Source organism: Garra rufa, chromosome 23 (genome assembly GCF_049309525.1).
Source record: "Garra rufa chromosome 23, GarRuf1.0, whole genome shotgun sequence".
NCBI lineage: Eukaryota > Metazoa > Chordata > Actinopteri > Cypriniformes > Cyprinidae > Garra > Garra rufa.
In genome coordinates, this window is record NC_133383.1 from 24,740,491 (window position 1) to 24,756,258 (window position 15,768).

Genomic DNA, 15,768 nt, shown 5'->3' on the forward strand with positions numbered 1-15,768 from the left:
CATGCCCCTCAGTATTGCTGCAGTTTAATAATCAGTTCATAAATATTCATATATTTTAAATTTATTTTATTATATGCATCAATTAATATGGACCAGTGTTATTTTTTATGAAATACAATTTAATTTTTTCTATTTAATATTATTATTATTATTATTATTATTTAATGATAATCCATGCCCCTCTAGTGTTGCTGAAGTTTAATTATCAGTTCTTAAATATTCATATTTTTTATTTACTTCATTATATGCATTAAATTAATCTTGACCAGAGTTTTTGTATAATTTATATACTATAAGTTTTTGTTTATATATACATATTTTAAAAAAATGATATTTTAAAAAAATAAAAAATGTTATTAATATACAGTTCATGTTTTAGCTCATTTAGTTAATGATAATAACACTGATTTTATTGAGGATGTTATTTAAAACATTAATTCAGCAAAATTAAAATAATATTATTTATATTTTTTTCTACAAAAATTATTAAATATTGGTGTTGTGATATAGCGCGCAGGTGTTTTATAATTGAACATATCGACTGCAATTTAATGAACAAAGTGACCAAAACTATTATATCAAATACCCCAAAACACAACTCCTCAATCATTTCCTACAGAGGCTTCTTTATAGTGTTCTGCAACTGTATTTGTATTTCACCAATGCAATATCAGGGGAACAGAAAGCATGTTTAACTCATAGGACTGCTGTATAAAATATCAGGAAAATATCTGATTTCAGCCAGTTATGAGTGGAGACATTCATAAATCTCTGAATGACCCTCATTTATACATGCAGCCTCTAAGATTCTTACAACAGGTGGTCTCACTGGAGGGATACGTGGACTGCTACCACCAAAGATACATCTTGTGTGGAGAAATGATGGGTAAACACATCATGATGACAGATTTTAGTGCAATTAAATCATGTTAGTGATGATGGGTTTGGCATCCCATGATAGCATGTCTGTTTTCATTCAACTGCCACTTCATTATGAACATTGTGAAATAATTGTGTGGTAATGAAAGCCAGTACACAGCTGCAGTAATGTGAGTGAGGAAATGCCCACATTGGTGTTTGTAATGCTTGAAGTTAGTACTTGGGTAGAAGCTGCTCTCAAATCAGTGTGAAAAGCAAACGAGATGCAGCGCAGGGCATCTAGCAAGCGTCTGCATCCCAGTCCTGGAAACCCAGCCAAAAGTCGCAGATGCTTCATTATAAATTCTAAATAATGTGTCTTTGTAGCAGAGAAGCCATCCGGCTTGCTTTGACCGACTTGACAAACACTGTTATAAATCAGGCTGTTGAGCTTTTGGTGAATTAGATCAGACATTTTACAGATGCACCACTGATACAGTCCATGTACAGCCATTTTCACTTACGTTTTATTGGTCTGTTACACAAGAGCTTTTAAACCTGAAACCTCTTTAACAAATGCAGCTGTTCACATGCCATTTTTGCCAACTCAAAAATGTTCACCCAAAAATGAAAGTTCACGTACCCTCAGGTCAGTTTCCTCTTTATCAGAACAGATTTGGAGAGATTTAGCATTACATCACTTGCTTACCAATGGATCCTCTGCAGTGAATGGGTGCCGTCAGAATGAGAGTCCAAACAGCTGATAAAAACATTACAATTATCCACAAGTTATCCACACCACTCCAGTCTATCAGAAGAAACAAATCTTTTGGTAAGATCACCGTTTTCTGTTAAAATATGAGTCCTCTATTCATAACATTGTATAATATCGATAATATTCTTGTGTAATTATGATTGGGAGATGTAAACTATGTGAAAATGGTCAACCTTGGGTATATACATGTAAGCAATTATGAGCTAAATTCAATGAGAAGGAGGCCAAAAATGTTTGAAAGATTTGTGAATTTGGACATTCTTTGAGAGACATACAACTCAACCAGAGATCCCCAGCTCAAATTTTTGATCTTGCTAATATTTTTCCAGAAGAAAGATATCATGGATGTATATTTATTGAGTAATCCAATATTTTGTAGAGGGGGGGTCAAAATTACAATTTTCACCTGTGATTCAGAGCCAAATTACAGGGGGGTAAAATGATTTGAGAAAGATGGCAGCATCATAATAATTTTTTTCCAAAGAGATTGGTAGATCTGTTAGTAAAATCTGCTGACTTTAGCTATCTTTGTTGCATTATGTGCTAATGGTGATCATTCAAAAATGGCGAAACAGCACTTTTCAAGTTTTTTCTCCAAGGTTTGCATGCCTGTAACTCAAGGAGTATTAAATATATCTTAATGCCCTTTTAGATATTGGGTCTTAACAAACTTTCCTTTTGGCTTATTTATTTCTAATGCCCTATATGATTCGGTTCCAGAGATATTGGAATTTCAATATGGCTCCAGGAGTAAATCATTAAAATCATTTTCATTGGTTAAAACCAAATGTGGGTCACTTTGCAAAAATATGATGATGCTTCTTTTTTTAAAGAGGAATGTCTGAAGAACAAATAATGTTGAAACTAGAAATGTATCTCGTTTCCTTCTGTCAAAACAACAGCATTGAACATACCTGTCTGAGTTCCATAAATATTTTTAAGTTTGTGTGCCTATAACTCAAGTAGTATTAAAGATATCACACTATGATTTTAGATGAATAAACTTTTACTTTTGGAAACTCAATTTTCAAGGCTCTACATTGGTCAGTCCCAGAGATATGGGGATCTCAATGAGGCTCCATGTCCAGATTGTTGAATATTACCCATTTTCAGTGGTTGAAAACCACATGTTGATCACTTTGTATATAGCTGATACTTATTTGATTTAAAGAACAATGTCTGAAGAAGCAATAATGTTGAAATTAGAATTGTATCTGGTTTCTCTCTATTAAAACAACTGCAGAGAACCTTTCTGAGTGATAAAAGTGCACTGAAATGGTCAGTTGAGGCACATTACCTTGCTCTCTGTAGTCTATTCATAAGATTCTGTATTTAAACCAGTTTCAGGTATATTTGGAAGAAGGGATATTCCTGGATACTCCTTTAACTTTGTTCAAATGTACACATTTTTAGTGGTCAAAAACAAAAGATTTGCAAAAAGATGACACTTCTTGTCTTTTAAAGAGGAATGTCTGAAGAACAAATAATAACTAGAAATATATCTTGTTTCCTTCTGTCAAAACAACAACATTGAACACACCTGTCTGAGTGCCATAAATATTCTTTTTCCAAAGTTTGTGTGTCTATAACTCAAGAAATACTAAAGATACTGCAATATGATTTTAGATTAAAGATCTTAATGAACTTTTCTTTTGGAATCCTAATTTTCAAGGCCTTACATCATTCAGTCCCAGAGATAATGGGGATCTCAATGAGGCTACATGTCCATATTGTTGAATATTACCTATTTTTAGTGGTTGATCACTTTGTATACAGCTGATACTTATTTGATTCAAAGCACAATGTCTGTAGAAGAAATGATGTTGAAATTAGAATTGTATCTTGTTTCCCTCTTTTAAAACAATTACATAGAACATACCTGTCTGAGTGCTAAAAGTGCACCGAAACAGTCAAGTTGAGGCACTTTACCTTGCTCTGTAGTCTAAAGCTACCAAGAGTTTAAACAAGCAGTATTGCAGACCAAAAGATGTAGGGCCTGGAAACATTAGATTCCAAAAGAAAGGTTTATTAAGAACTAGAATCTAAAATCATATTGATATATTTAGTACTTCTTGAGGCATGCAAACTTTGGAAAAATAGACAGGTACAATGTTTTGACAGAAGGAAATGAGACACATTTCTAGTTTCAACATTATTGGTTCTTCAGACATTCCTCTTTAAAAGAAAATAAGTATCATTTATGCAAAGTGACCCACATTTGGTTTTTGACCACTAAAAATGTGTACATTTTAACAATTCACTCCTGAAGCCATATTAAAAAATGCCAATATCTCTGGAATCAAACCATATAGGGACTTAAAGGGTTAAAATGGTTAAAAATATCTAAAAGGGCATTAAGATATCTGTAATACTTCTTGAGTTACAGCCATGCAAACTTTGGAGAAAAACGTGAAAAGTGCTGTTTCCCTATTTTTGAATGGTCACCATTGGCATATAATGCAACAAAGATGGCTAAAGTCAACGGTTTGTACTAACAGACCTACCACTATCTGAAGTCAGTTTTATCCCCTGTAATTTGACTCTGAATCTCTGGCTTTCATCACTATATAAGTTTTTGAAATTTGGTTGATTTGACACGGAATGACCCAATACTAATACTACCTGGTTGTGGTAGACACACTAAACACATCATATGTAAAATGTAATAAAGTTTAAATACACTACTTATTCAACTTAAACATCAATTGCTGTCACTGTCACTATGTATGCTAAAGATGTCCAGAAAACCTGACAACAGTGTGGACACCTTTATAACAGATTGAACATTTTGACCTAAAATCAGCCATTACACTACAAGTCCGAGGAAAAACATGCTAACACAGAAGGTCAGGTTTTCTGACTCAACAGGTTGGACACCAACAGAGTGGACATTGACCTAAAATCAGTCACTACATTAACTGGGTGGACATGTTGAAGTTGACCACATCAGATAGCAAAGATAAAATAAATAGACTAATAAATAAACAAACAAACAATGAACAAAACAGAGGCTCTCACACACCTTCCCCAGTTTTTTCCTTCCAAGAAAATGATGTCAGATGTCTGATATGATGTAATTTTCCTTTTCCAGCTTTCTTTTAAAGGGCCAGTAGTCGAATATAACAGGGTGGACCTTTATATATAAACCTTTATTTCTTTATTTTTTAATTTAAAACTTGAAATATACAGTCATATCCATACATATTTCAACACTGACACAATTTGTATTATTTTGGCTGTTGACCCAAACATATTAAAGCTACAGTTATATAATGAATATGAACTTAAAGTGCACACTCTGAGCTTTAATTTAAGGATATCCTTCCCAAAGGGACCATATGTAATCGGACAGTTCAAAAATCTCAAAAGCTGTTTCATAGACAGTTGTGGGCTATTCCTTCATTTTTTTCTACATCCGTTAAGCAGGTAAAAGGTTTGGAGTTGGTTCTAACCCACATCATGCAGTCAAAGGAGCTCTGCATGCAAGTGAAACAGCCTATTGTTAAGCTTTAAAAACAAAAACAATCCATTAGAGAGACAGCAGGAACATTGGGAGCGGCCAAATCAACAGTTTGGTACATTCTAAAAAAATAAAGAACAAACTGGTGAGCTCAGCAACATGAAAAGGCCTGAACTTTCCCAGAGGACAACTTCCATGGTAAAGAAAAAACATTTCACAACATCCAGTCAAGTAAAGAACACTCTCCAGGAGGCAGGCATGTCACCGTCAAAGTCTTCAATCAAGAGAAAACTTCATGAGAGCAAATAGGAGTTCACCATAAGGTGCTAACAAGGCCAGATTAGACTTTGCCACAAAACATCTAAATAAGACAGACCACTTCTGGCAAAGCATTCTATGGATGGCTGAAATTAAGATCAACTTCTACCAGAAAGATGGAAAGAAAAAAGTATGGAGAAGGCTTGGAACAGCTCATGATCCAAAGCCTACAACATCATCTGTGAAGCATTGTGGAGCAGTGTTATAGCATGAGCATGCATTGCTTCCATGGCACTGGGTTACTAGTGTTTAGTGATGATGTGACAGAGGACAGAAGCAGCCGGAAAAATTCTGAAGTGTATAGGGATATACTGTCTGCCCAGATTTAGCCAAAGTTGATTGGGCAGGGCTTCATAGTACAAATGGATGATGGCCCAAAACAGAAGGTAAAGAGTGGAATATTCTGCAACGGCCAAGTCAATCTCCTGATTTCAACCTGATTGAGCATGCATTCCACTTGCTAAAGAGAAAAATAAAGCTAGAAAGACCCACAAACAAACAACTGAAGTCAGCTAGAGTAAAGGCCTGGCAAAGCACCACAAAGGAGGAAACCCAGTCTCTGGTGATGTCCATGAGTTCCAGACTTAATGCAGTCATTGCCTGCAAAAGATTCTCAACAGAATATTTAAAATGAGCCTTTTATTTATGAGTATATTTATTTATCCAATTACACTTGGGTGCATGAAAATGGAACTGTGTATAAAATGGTTGTAATTCCTAATATGATATGTTATATTTTGTTCAACCCCTTTGAATTAAAGCTTAAAGTCTGTGCTTCAATTATACAAAGATGAAATTGTGAAAATTATGTCAGTGTCCAAATATATGGACCTGACTGTATATACATTAAAGAAAACTATTACAGATATACCAAAACAAGGTGAAACAGGTAAAAAAGCACTCATATTAAGTGTATTCAACATCAAAATAGAAGACACAGGCCTGGGGACATAGGAAAATGGTGATATTTGGTGGTTTAAAATGCTGATATATGTATATATAATTAAAAAAAATACTTCAATATGCTTAAAGCTCAGAAGTTGTTATCAAAAACAACTTTAGAATTGATACTGTTGAAAATGTTAAGGTAATAATATCATGTTTTATCACTAAATCCCAGGAATGCCCCAGAAAAAACTTATTCTGTAAATGTCATATAATTTATATTTTAATATAATCATATAGTGCATATTAGTGCTAAAATGTTTTATACTAACTAATGGACAGATGCCAAGTTAGATGAGAGAGTCATAGGAGACAGATAAAAAAAATACATGAATTTTATTTTTCTTCTTTATTTTTAGAAAAAATATAACAATATAAACAAATATAAAAGATATATAACAAAGATGTGGTTGATGTAAGCATATTTTATTTAATCTATTTATTTGAGTTAATACAGTTAATATAAACTATATATTTAGTTTATATTATTTAGTATTTAGTTAATATAAAATAATTTCATAGTGTGTTTAGAGTGTGATTCTGTATTTATTAATTTAGTTTTGTTTGAAGAACCACTGAGGTCGTCCGTGAACTACTAAAGATCCGATTCAAAGAATTATTCATTCGCGAATTGCGCATAAAAGATTTTCTTTTCTTTATATCTGATACTGGTATTAAGAGGGTGATCTATGGACTCATAATTATAGTTTATTACCAAAAATATATTGCATTAAAACGTAATTGTTGTAAAATTCAGTTTAAATCTGCTTTTTAATCTAAACTTTATATGATCAATTTAGTAGGTACAAGGGGTTAATGAATTATTTCTCCTTGCATGAAAAAGAAAGGGAAAAAAATGACAAGCACATTGAGCAATCTTCGCGTAATGCCAATCCGGTTGCACTACTATTGGTTGTTTCACTTTTCAAGCGCGTGCATTTACTCTGGCGCGGCGCAACAGAACGACAGCGCGCAATACTCTCATTTCAGGACTGTGGAGAACGACGACGCCAAAGAAACCTAGTTAGTGCGGTACTAATGCAAAAACATACTTTTGAAGTCTCAACAGTGCGACGCACTTGGATATAGCTGTTATCGACGCATTTTTTTCCTTCGTGCCATGAAGAACCTTCTCCTCAAGCTGTGGCTCTTCATCGCTCCATCTGTCTTCCTCGCTGCCGAATATGAGTACTACACCTGGAAACCGGACACTTGGGGGGACAGTTACGGCAAAAGCCCACAGTGCATGGAAATTCCCGAGGACCTGAGGTTGTGTTTTAATGTGGGCTACAACCAGATGCTGCTTCCCAATTTGCTGGAGCATGAAACCATAGCGGAGGTGAAGCAGCAAGCGGGCAGCTGGGTTCCTCTGGTGCACAAAGCCTGTCACCCCGGCACGCAAGTGTTCCTCTGCTCGCTCTTCGCCCCCGTGTGCCTCGAAAGACCCACATATCCGTGCCGCTGGCTCTGCGAGGCTGTCCGGGACAGTTGTACCCCTATTATGGAGGCGTTTGGCTTCCCTTGGCCTGAAATGCTCAGCTGTGACAAGTTTCCCCTGGGCGACGTGTGCATTTCCATGAACACCACCAGCAGCAATGATACGGACATGATATCTCCAGGTGTGTCTTATAGCTGACTGAATTTCCCATTAGCTTATTTATCTTAATTTTTATGTTGCTGACGAATATAAATTGTACCTATCTCTAGCTTATCTAAAATATAATATAGTTTGTATGTGGTTTCTTCGCATACTGTTTTCATACTGTGAGTTTAGTTTACGGTTTGCTTCTGTTATTTAAAAATGTAAAAAGTTAAAGTTAGATTCAAAAGGTGTGTCTGAAGTTTTGACTTGTAGTGTATTATGGTTTGATAAAGCTGATAGTTCGTTAAGATACGTTTATGATGCATTACAAACAAATAAACAAGTGTTATTTATAAGTATTTTGTTCTTCCTTAACATTACAGTGTTCTTCAGTCATCTTCATTCTCATCGAATCTTAAACTGTAAAAAAAACAACAACTGGAAATTACAGTGAAAGGTTAAATGGAGGGATAAGATGCTGTTTGACGAACATAACAACTAAACACATAAATATAGAATCAAAATAATACATTAATGACGACTATGATGATGCTGATAAATATTATTATTGAATGTACTAAGGTTTTTGGTTTTAATGTAATTCAACAGTTACACTTCAATCAATTTGTAATTTGTAATGCTTACATTTCAAGTTGACAAGCAAGCGTTATTAAATTTATATGGCAGGATATTTGGATTAAATCTTTTTTTCTTTCTTTTTTCTTTAGGTGTCCCTTCTGTGTGTCCGCCATGTGACAATGAGATGAACATAGATGCAATTCTGGACCACATGTGTGCTAGTGAATTCGGTAAATGCATTTTGTAATGCAATATTGTTGTGTTATATTTAAAAAAAGTCACCATGGACAAAAGTTGTTTAGATTGGATCTAAGTATTTAGTTTAAATGCGACCCTAGACCACGAAACCAGTCACAAGAGTCAATATTTTGAAACTGAGATTTATACATCATCTGAAAGCTGAATAAATAAGCTTTCACTGATGTATGGTTTGTTAGGATAGGACAATATTTGACCGAGAGACAGCTATTTGAAAATCTGGAATCTGAGGGTGCAAATCTAAATATTGAGAAAATTGCCATAAAAGTTTTTTTTAAATGAAGTTTATAGCAATGTATAGTACTAATCAAAAATTTAGTTTGAATATATTTATAGTAGAAATTTTACTAAATATCTTCATGGAGCATGATTTTACTATACCAATGCTTTTTGGCATAAAAGAAAAATCGATAATTTTCACCCATTCAGTGTATTTCTGGTTAATGCTACAATTATACCCATGCTTTGTGTTTCAGGGTCACAAATATGTTATCAAATTCAAGATAAATGAAGAACACATAAATGGTAGCCTCAATTAGTAAGATTTTCCAGTTTAGTTGCTAATTAAGATATTAATTTATTGTGTTTGACTATTAAAAACACCGTATTTTGTCTGTACCGTCGTGCGGAAAATGCAAAACTGGCAGATTTTTTTCCTGACAACTATCAACTTGCTGATCTTACAGTACAAAGTCGAAACAGACGCCAAAGTCAAACCCTACTGAAAATGAGCTCTCATATACACTATTATCAAAATCTGTCTAAAACGTATTGAAACGCACCACAGATGTGAAGGGTTTTGGCATAGATCTTTTCTGAACATAACAAGCACTGAACAGCAAATCTTGTTCCAAACACTTTTCGGCATGCTGCTACTAACGCAAGGGATTTCAGAATGCTTCATTTATTGGCCAGCGCTTAATGACTTCAAGAGAACAAAATCTGATCGGCTGATTCCCGTCATTGTGATTCCGCTCAGGCCCAGGTTTTTAGCCCACACATTTGTTTCCAATAATATTGTTGCCTGAAAAAAATATTTCTTGCATTGCTTTCCGGATTTGCACTTTTTAAATCTATTTCTCTCTTGAGACAGTAAGAATGGTGTAGTGCTGCTTAAACATAACAACATGTGCGACCACAGTACAGATAAACACTATAGAGTATTGTGTGTCCAATATTGTTTACCACTGAATAGGTCTTTTTTGTTGTTTCTTTCCATTGTTTTGTTTTTAAAACCTTATCATTTATTATATGATTTCAAAGGCAAATGGAGATATTTGGATTTATTAAAAGCAGAGCTACTTCTTCCATTGCAAATGCTGCTTCTAAGAAGCAGTGATGTGGTCACAATCCAGAAGGTTCTGAGATGTTGTCAAAGACAGGAAGCTTGCCGTTTGCAAGAATTTCATGGGACCGTTTATTTTAATTTTTATGGATGACTGTCTCAAGCTATGTGTAACAATGTAAAATGTAAAAAAAAACGAAAATGTCCAATTATTCCCTTTAACTGGTTGATATTTCTACCTAATCTGAGCTTAAAAAATTACTTCTGTTGTTGTAACCCTATTAAGTCATGTTAATTCAGTCATATAAAAAACATATACACTACCAGTGTAGTTTTTGAACAGTAAGATTTTTAATGTTTTTTAAGAAGTCAGTACATCAAAAACGGTAAAATTCTGAAATATTTTTACTGTTTAAAATAATTGTTTTCCATTTGAATATACCTTAGAATGTAATTTATTCCTGTGATTTCAAAGCTGAATTTTTAGCAGCATTACTAATCATTTTAATATTCTGATTTGCTGCTCAAAAAACATGTATTATTATTAATTTTTTAAGGTTTCTTTGATAAATAGAAAGTTCAGAGGAAAAGTGTTTATCTGAAATAGAAATCTTTTGCAACATTATAAATGTTTTTATCATCAATTTTGATCAATTTAAAGCATCTTTGCTAAATAAAAGTATTAATTTCTACCATTTCTTTCCTCCAAAAATAACCTTTTGAATGGGATAGTGTTTAAAGCTTTTTATTTCAGATAAATGCCGATCTTTGGATCTTTTTATTCATCAAAGAATCCTGAAATAATGTATATTAGTATATGTATAAATGTAATGCATGTTAGAATGATTTCTGAAGGATCGTGTGACTGGAGTAATAATGCAAAAAATTCAGCTTTGAAATAATACAAATAAATTACATTTTAAAATGTATTCAAATAGAAAACAGTTGTTTTAAATAGTAAAACTATTTCTAAATTTGTACTGTTTTTGCTGTACTTTGGATCAAATAAATGGTGAGCAGAAGAATCGTACTGTTCAAAAACTTTTGACTCACAGTGTATTTTTGATTAATAAAACATAAAACCAAATTGTAACCACACAGCGCACATTTTTTAGATATTTTTAGTTTTTTAGATATTATATTTCTAGCGATTAAAATTGCTGTTTTATGTTGAAGGTATAAATGCAGTACATGAATAACTCAGAAAGGATTTTAATGGAAAACCTGATGTAGTTTGTGTTTCTTGGCTTTCCTTTTTGACCATTTTTCTTTTATTGCACCAGGCAAATACATCATATGATAGATGTTTTGTCTAAATAAAGCTCTAGAGAATAAGAAAATGCAGCTCAGAGGATGATTTCAAAGCTAGCGCTTTGTAGTTATGTATTGTAGTTGTTCTGTGTTGTTGGTAAGGCTAAACATTGTGATCCACAATACACATGGGGAATAACTAATTTAAATAGCTTAAATTCTTTCATAACACACTGCTTGAATAACCAGTGATTTATGGAGTGCCTCAGGGCTCGGTAATAGGACCTTTTTGTTTTAACATCACTAATAGAGTACGTTAAGGAGAAACTGTGCAGGCTCTTTATTGATCTTGGTTGGATTTAGTATTTGATTCGTACCCAAGAATCGTATCCCCACACACCCTGGACTATATTGCGATACAACGCATTGCACCATCCAGCTTTGCACAATTAGCACAGAATAGCATCTGAAAGACATAAACTAGAACGAGTTCTTGGCTAAAATGTGACAACAGATGATGAAAAACAGCCAAGTGTTCAGCATTTCCATGGCAAAGAAATACAACAATGACCTTAAGCAAAAATACCTCAAATATTTGCATTTTCCGTCAGCGCTTGAAGGATTTTCCTTTTTTTAAATGAGGATTTGAACTTACATAACTGTTTCGTTTGAACTTTAATGAACACTAATGACTTCTCAAACCTGTTTTTTTTTTTACTAGCATTCAAGACAAAGATTAAGGAAGTCAAAATAGAAAACTTGGACCGAAAAGTCACTCTGCAGAAAAAGAGGAGGCCGCTGAAGCTTGGAAGTATGAGCAAGCAGGAGCTCAGGAAGATTGTTCTTTACCTGAAAAATGGAGCAGACTGTCCATGCCAACAACTGGAAAATTTAGGGAGTAACTACTTAATCATGGGCCGCACTGTGGGGAAACAGTATATACTGACAGGCATTCACAAGTGGGACAAATCTAGCAAAGAATTTAAGAAGGCCCTCAAAAAACTTAAAAGCCACAAATGTCCAGGTTTCGATACAGCGTTTAAGTGATTTTTGATCGGTTGGTTATTAATCTTTGTGAACATTCCATTATAGCATTATATTACATTTCGCATTACAGTACAGTATAAAAGGAACCATAGATGCCACAATCCAACTAGTTAGTTTGTTTGCCCAATGAATGTCTGAATACATGCAAACAAGTGCCAATCCAAGTACAAAACACAGTTATTCACAGTTATTTACATTCCATTATGCTAGAAGTCATTTGAATGAGCTCTGCTTTTGCAAACACTGCCTTTTGATATAGCTTGATGTTTTCATGGTGAAATAATATGTTTAATGTTTTATAATATTCATCACAGTTATCAGATATTCAGTAAACTACATAGCGCACCTTAGAGAGTAAACAGTTTGTTGTTGCATAGGATGCAAATCACAGTGGAAGGTGTCCTATAGCATGCCTGAGGACTTGCACAATGCACTGTAATCGTTCAACATTAAAACAGACAATATTTTTAATATATCTGACTGCACTCTTTATTACATGCTGTGTATCAGTGAGTGCTCTTTCAAAGTGAAAAGACAAGTAGCTGTGGTGACCTGCCAAGCGGTCCAGCTATAACAATCACATGCTGTGAACTCACTGCGAAATAATCACTACGAATCAGATCAGATTAGAGAAATATCAGGCTCTGCATGTGCCCTGTGTAAGCAAACAGCCAGACAAAGTGTTTGTCTTGTATAGACAGATCAGAGATGTTTGTTTTGGATTGAGTGAGCGATTTGGACATATTTCTCTCAAAGCTTTTCTAATGAAAGGCGGTTTGATTTTTCACCCTCTCGTTTTTTCATTGAGGAGAGTTATTAATGTATTGTATCAAAACCAAAAGATTTTATGATAAATTATAATTTATCGTAAATGATCCAAGAGAGAGAAATAAATAAATCAATTCTGGAAAGACACTCATATCTAACCAGTTACTCCTAATTAATGGCTTAACAGAAAGAAAAGAAGAAAAAATTAAGAGTCTTAGTCCACTTAATTTTTACTTAAAAATGCTAGTAAATAAATTATAATTAATTGTAAGAAAACCACAAGTAACACATTGAATTAAACTGAGAATTTTTGCTTTAATGTCATCTATGCTAATAAGATACTAAGTCATATTTATGAGATAAAAGATTTAAAGTATGAGATAACTATGATGAAAAATTCTCCTTTTCATCTCATAATTTTACATTTTTGTAAAACAATTTCTTTTATATTAAATCTTAATTTTCTTATAATTGTGACATTTTAAAACAATGATTATTAAAAAATCCCTGTTGTGCCACATTAGAAAAAAAAATAATGCTTTGGAAAATTATAAGCCATAATTAGATATATAAAAATAATTAGATACTATGGGATAAAGGTTTAAAGAATGAGATACTAAGTCATAATTATGATGAAAAATTCTACTTTTATTTTATAATTTTACTTCATCATATTTTTTTATGTTGTAATTTTAACTTCAACATCATTTCTATTTTTATCTTAATTTCAGATGTCATAATTTGATTTTTTTATATTAAATCCTAATTTTGAAAGTCAAAATTATGACATTTAATCTCATAATTATGACAAATTACTTTTTGTTATAATTACGATTTTAAAAAACATTTTTTTATGAAAGCCCAGTAGCACTACATTAGAAAATTGTATTATTAAATATAGATTTTAAAATATTAAAATAATGAGATACTAAGTCATAAATATGAGATGAATTCATAATTTTATATTTTTGTCATTATTCTGACTTTCAAAATTAAAATGAAATTATTATGACATTTTATCTCACAGTTGTTGTCAATTTCAACTTGTCTCATAATTAATTATATTTTAAACTTTTTTGCGCATATATTTTTTTCATAATGTTTTAAAAGACACAATTATTTTAAAATTATTATTAAAGCCCAGTTGCACCACATTATAAAATTAATTAAACATTAAAACATTAATTAAACAGTATAATGATATACTAAGTCATAATTATGAGATAAAATGTTTAAAGTATGAGATACTTTATAAATCATAAGTCATAAATATGAAAAAATCTACTTTTATTTCATAATTTGACTTCATAATCTTAAAATGTCATCATTTCATAATTTCAAATTCAAAATAATTTCAACTGTCATAATTTCAGCTTTTTATATTAAATCTTAATTCATAATTTTGACATTTTATCTTATAATTGTGACTGTCAATTTCAACTTTTTTAAATCTCATAATTATGATGTAATTTAACTCATATTTATGACTGTAATTTTGCTCATAATTATGATAAAAAAAGAATAATTTTAAATTTGATGATTATTAAAGTGTAGTTGCACCACATTAGAAAAAAATAATGCTTTGGTAAGTCATAATTATGAGATAAGTAATTTTACTTCATAATTTTTGTCAGAATTTTAACTTTAACATAATTTCTACTTTTTATCTTAATTTTGAAACTCATATTTTTATGACATTTTATCTCATAATTATGACTTTGTCCATTTCAAATTTTTAATGTCATATTTTTTACATTTAAGTTCAAAATAATGATTATGTCATAATTATGATTTTAAAAAACATTATTATTTTTATTTTATTATGAAAGCCCAGTTGCACCTCATTAGAAAAAAATAATTATTTAGTAAATCATAATTATGGCATAAAAAGCCTAAAATAGGATATAAAAATAGTTTTTAATTTCAGCTTTTCATATTAAATTTTGCATTTGAAAGTCATTATTAAGACATTTTATTTCATAATTGTAATCAGTTTCAACTTTTTAATCTCATAATCATGCCCTAAAATGTCAACTTTTTAGCTTTTTAACTTTTTAGTTATGATAAAAAAAGATTATTTTAAAGTGATGATTATGAAAGCCCAGTTGCACCACATTATAAAATTATTCAATTACATAAAAATTATATAAACATTAAAATAATGAGATACCAAGTCATAATTATGAGATAAAAGGTTTGAAGTATGAGGTACTAAGTCATAATTATGATGAAAAATTCTACTTTTATCTCATATGTTGACCTTCACCATAATTTAACATTTTGATGTCATAATTTCATTTTTAACATAATGTCTACTTTTTATTCTAATTTCGAGTCATAATTTCATCTTTTTATATGAAACTCTAATTTTGAAAGTCATAATTATGTCATTTCATTTCATAATTGTGACATTGTCAATTTCACCTTTTAAATCTCAAAATTGTATCTTTTTAGCTCATAGTTATGATGATTTTTTTAAAAGATGATTATTTTAAAATAATTACAAAAGTCCATTTGCACACTGTGAAAAATAAAAAGTTGAGTTAACTTAAAAAGTAAGGTAACCTGCTGCAAAGCAATTTTGAGTTCATTCAACTTTAGTAGATGGAAGTTGTACCAATTCATATATAAAAGTTCACTAG

The 15,768-nt window shown here is 31.9% G+C and overlaps 1 protein-coding gene across 1 annotated transcript; it reads left to right on the forward strand.

Annotated features, from left to right (window-relative positions):
- The first annotated feature begins 7,270 nt into the window (after positions 1-7,270).
- Positions 7,271-12,831, forward strand: sfrp1b (secreted frizzled-related protein 1b). The gene is made up of 3 exons (XM_073829901.1): positions 7,271-7,975; positions 8,667-8,747; positions 12,033-12,831. Exons 1-3 carry the CDS (start codon positions 7,477-7,479, stop codon positions 12,356-12,358), a joined length of 906 nt encoding a protein of 301 aa, XP_073686002.1. The 5' UTR covers positions 7,271-7,476; the 3' UTR covers positions 12,359-12,831.
- The last annotated feature ends 2,937 nt before the right edge of the window (positions 12,832-15,768 follow it).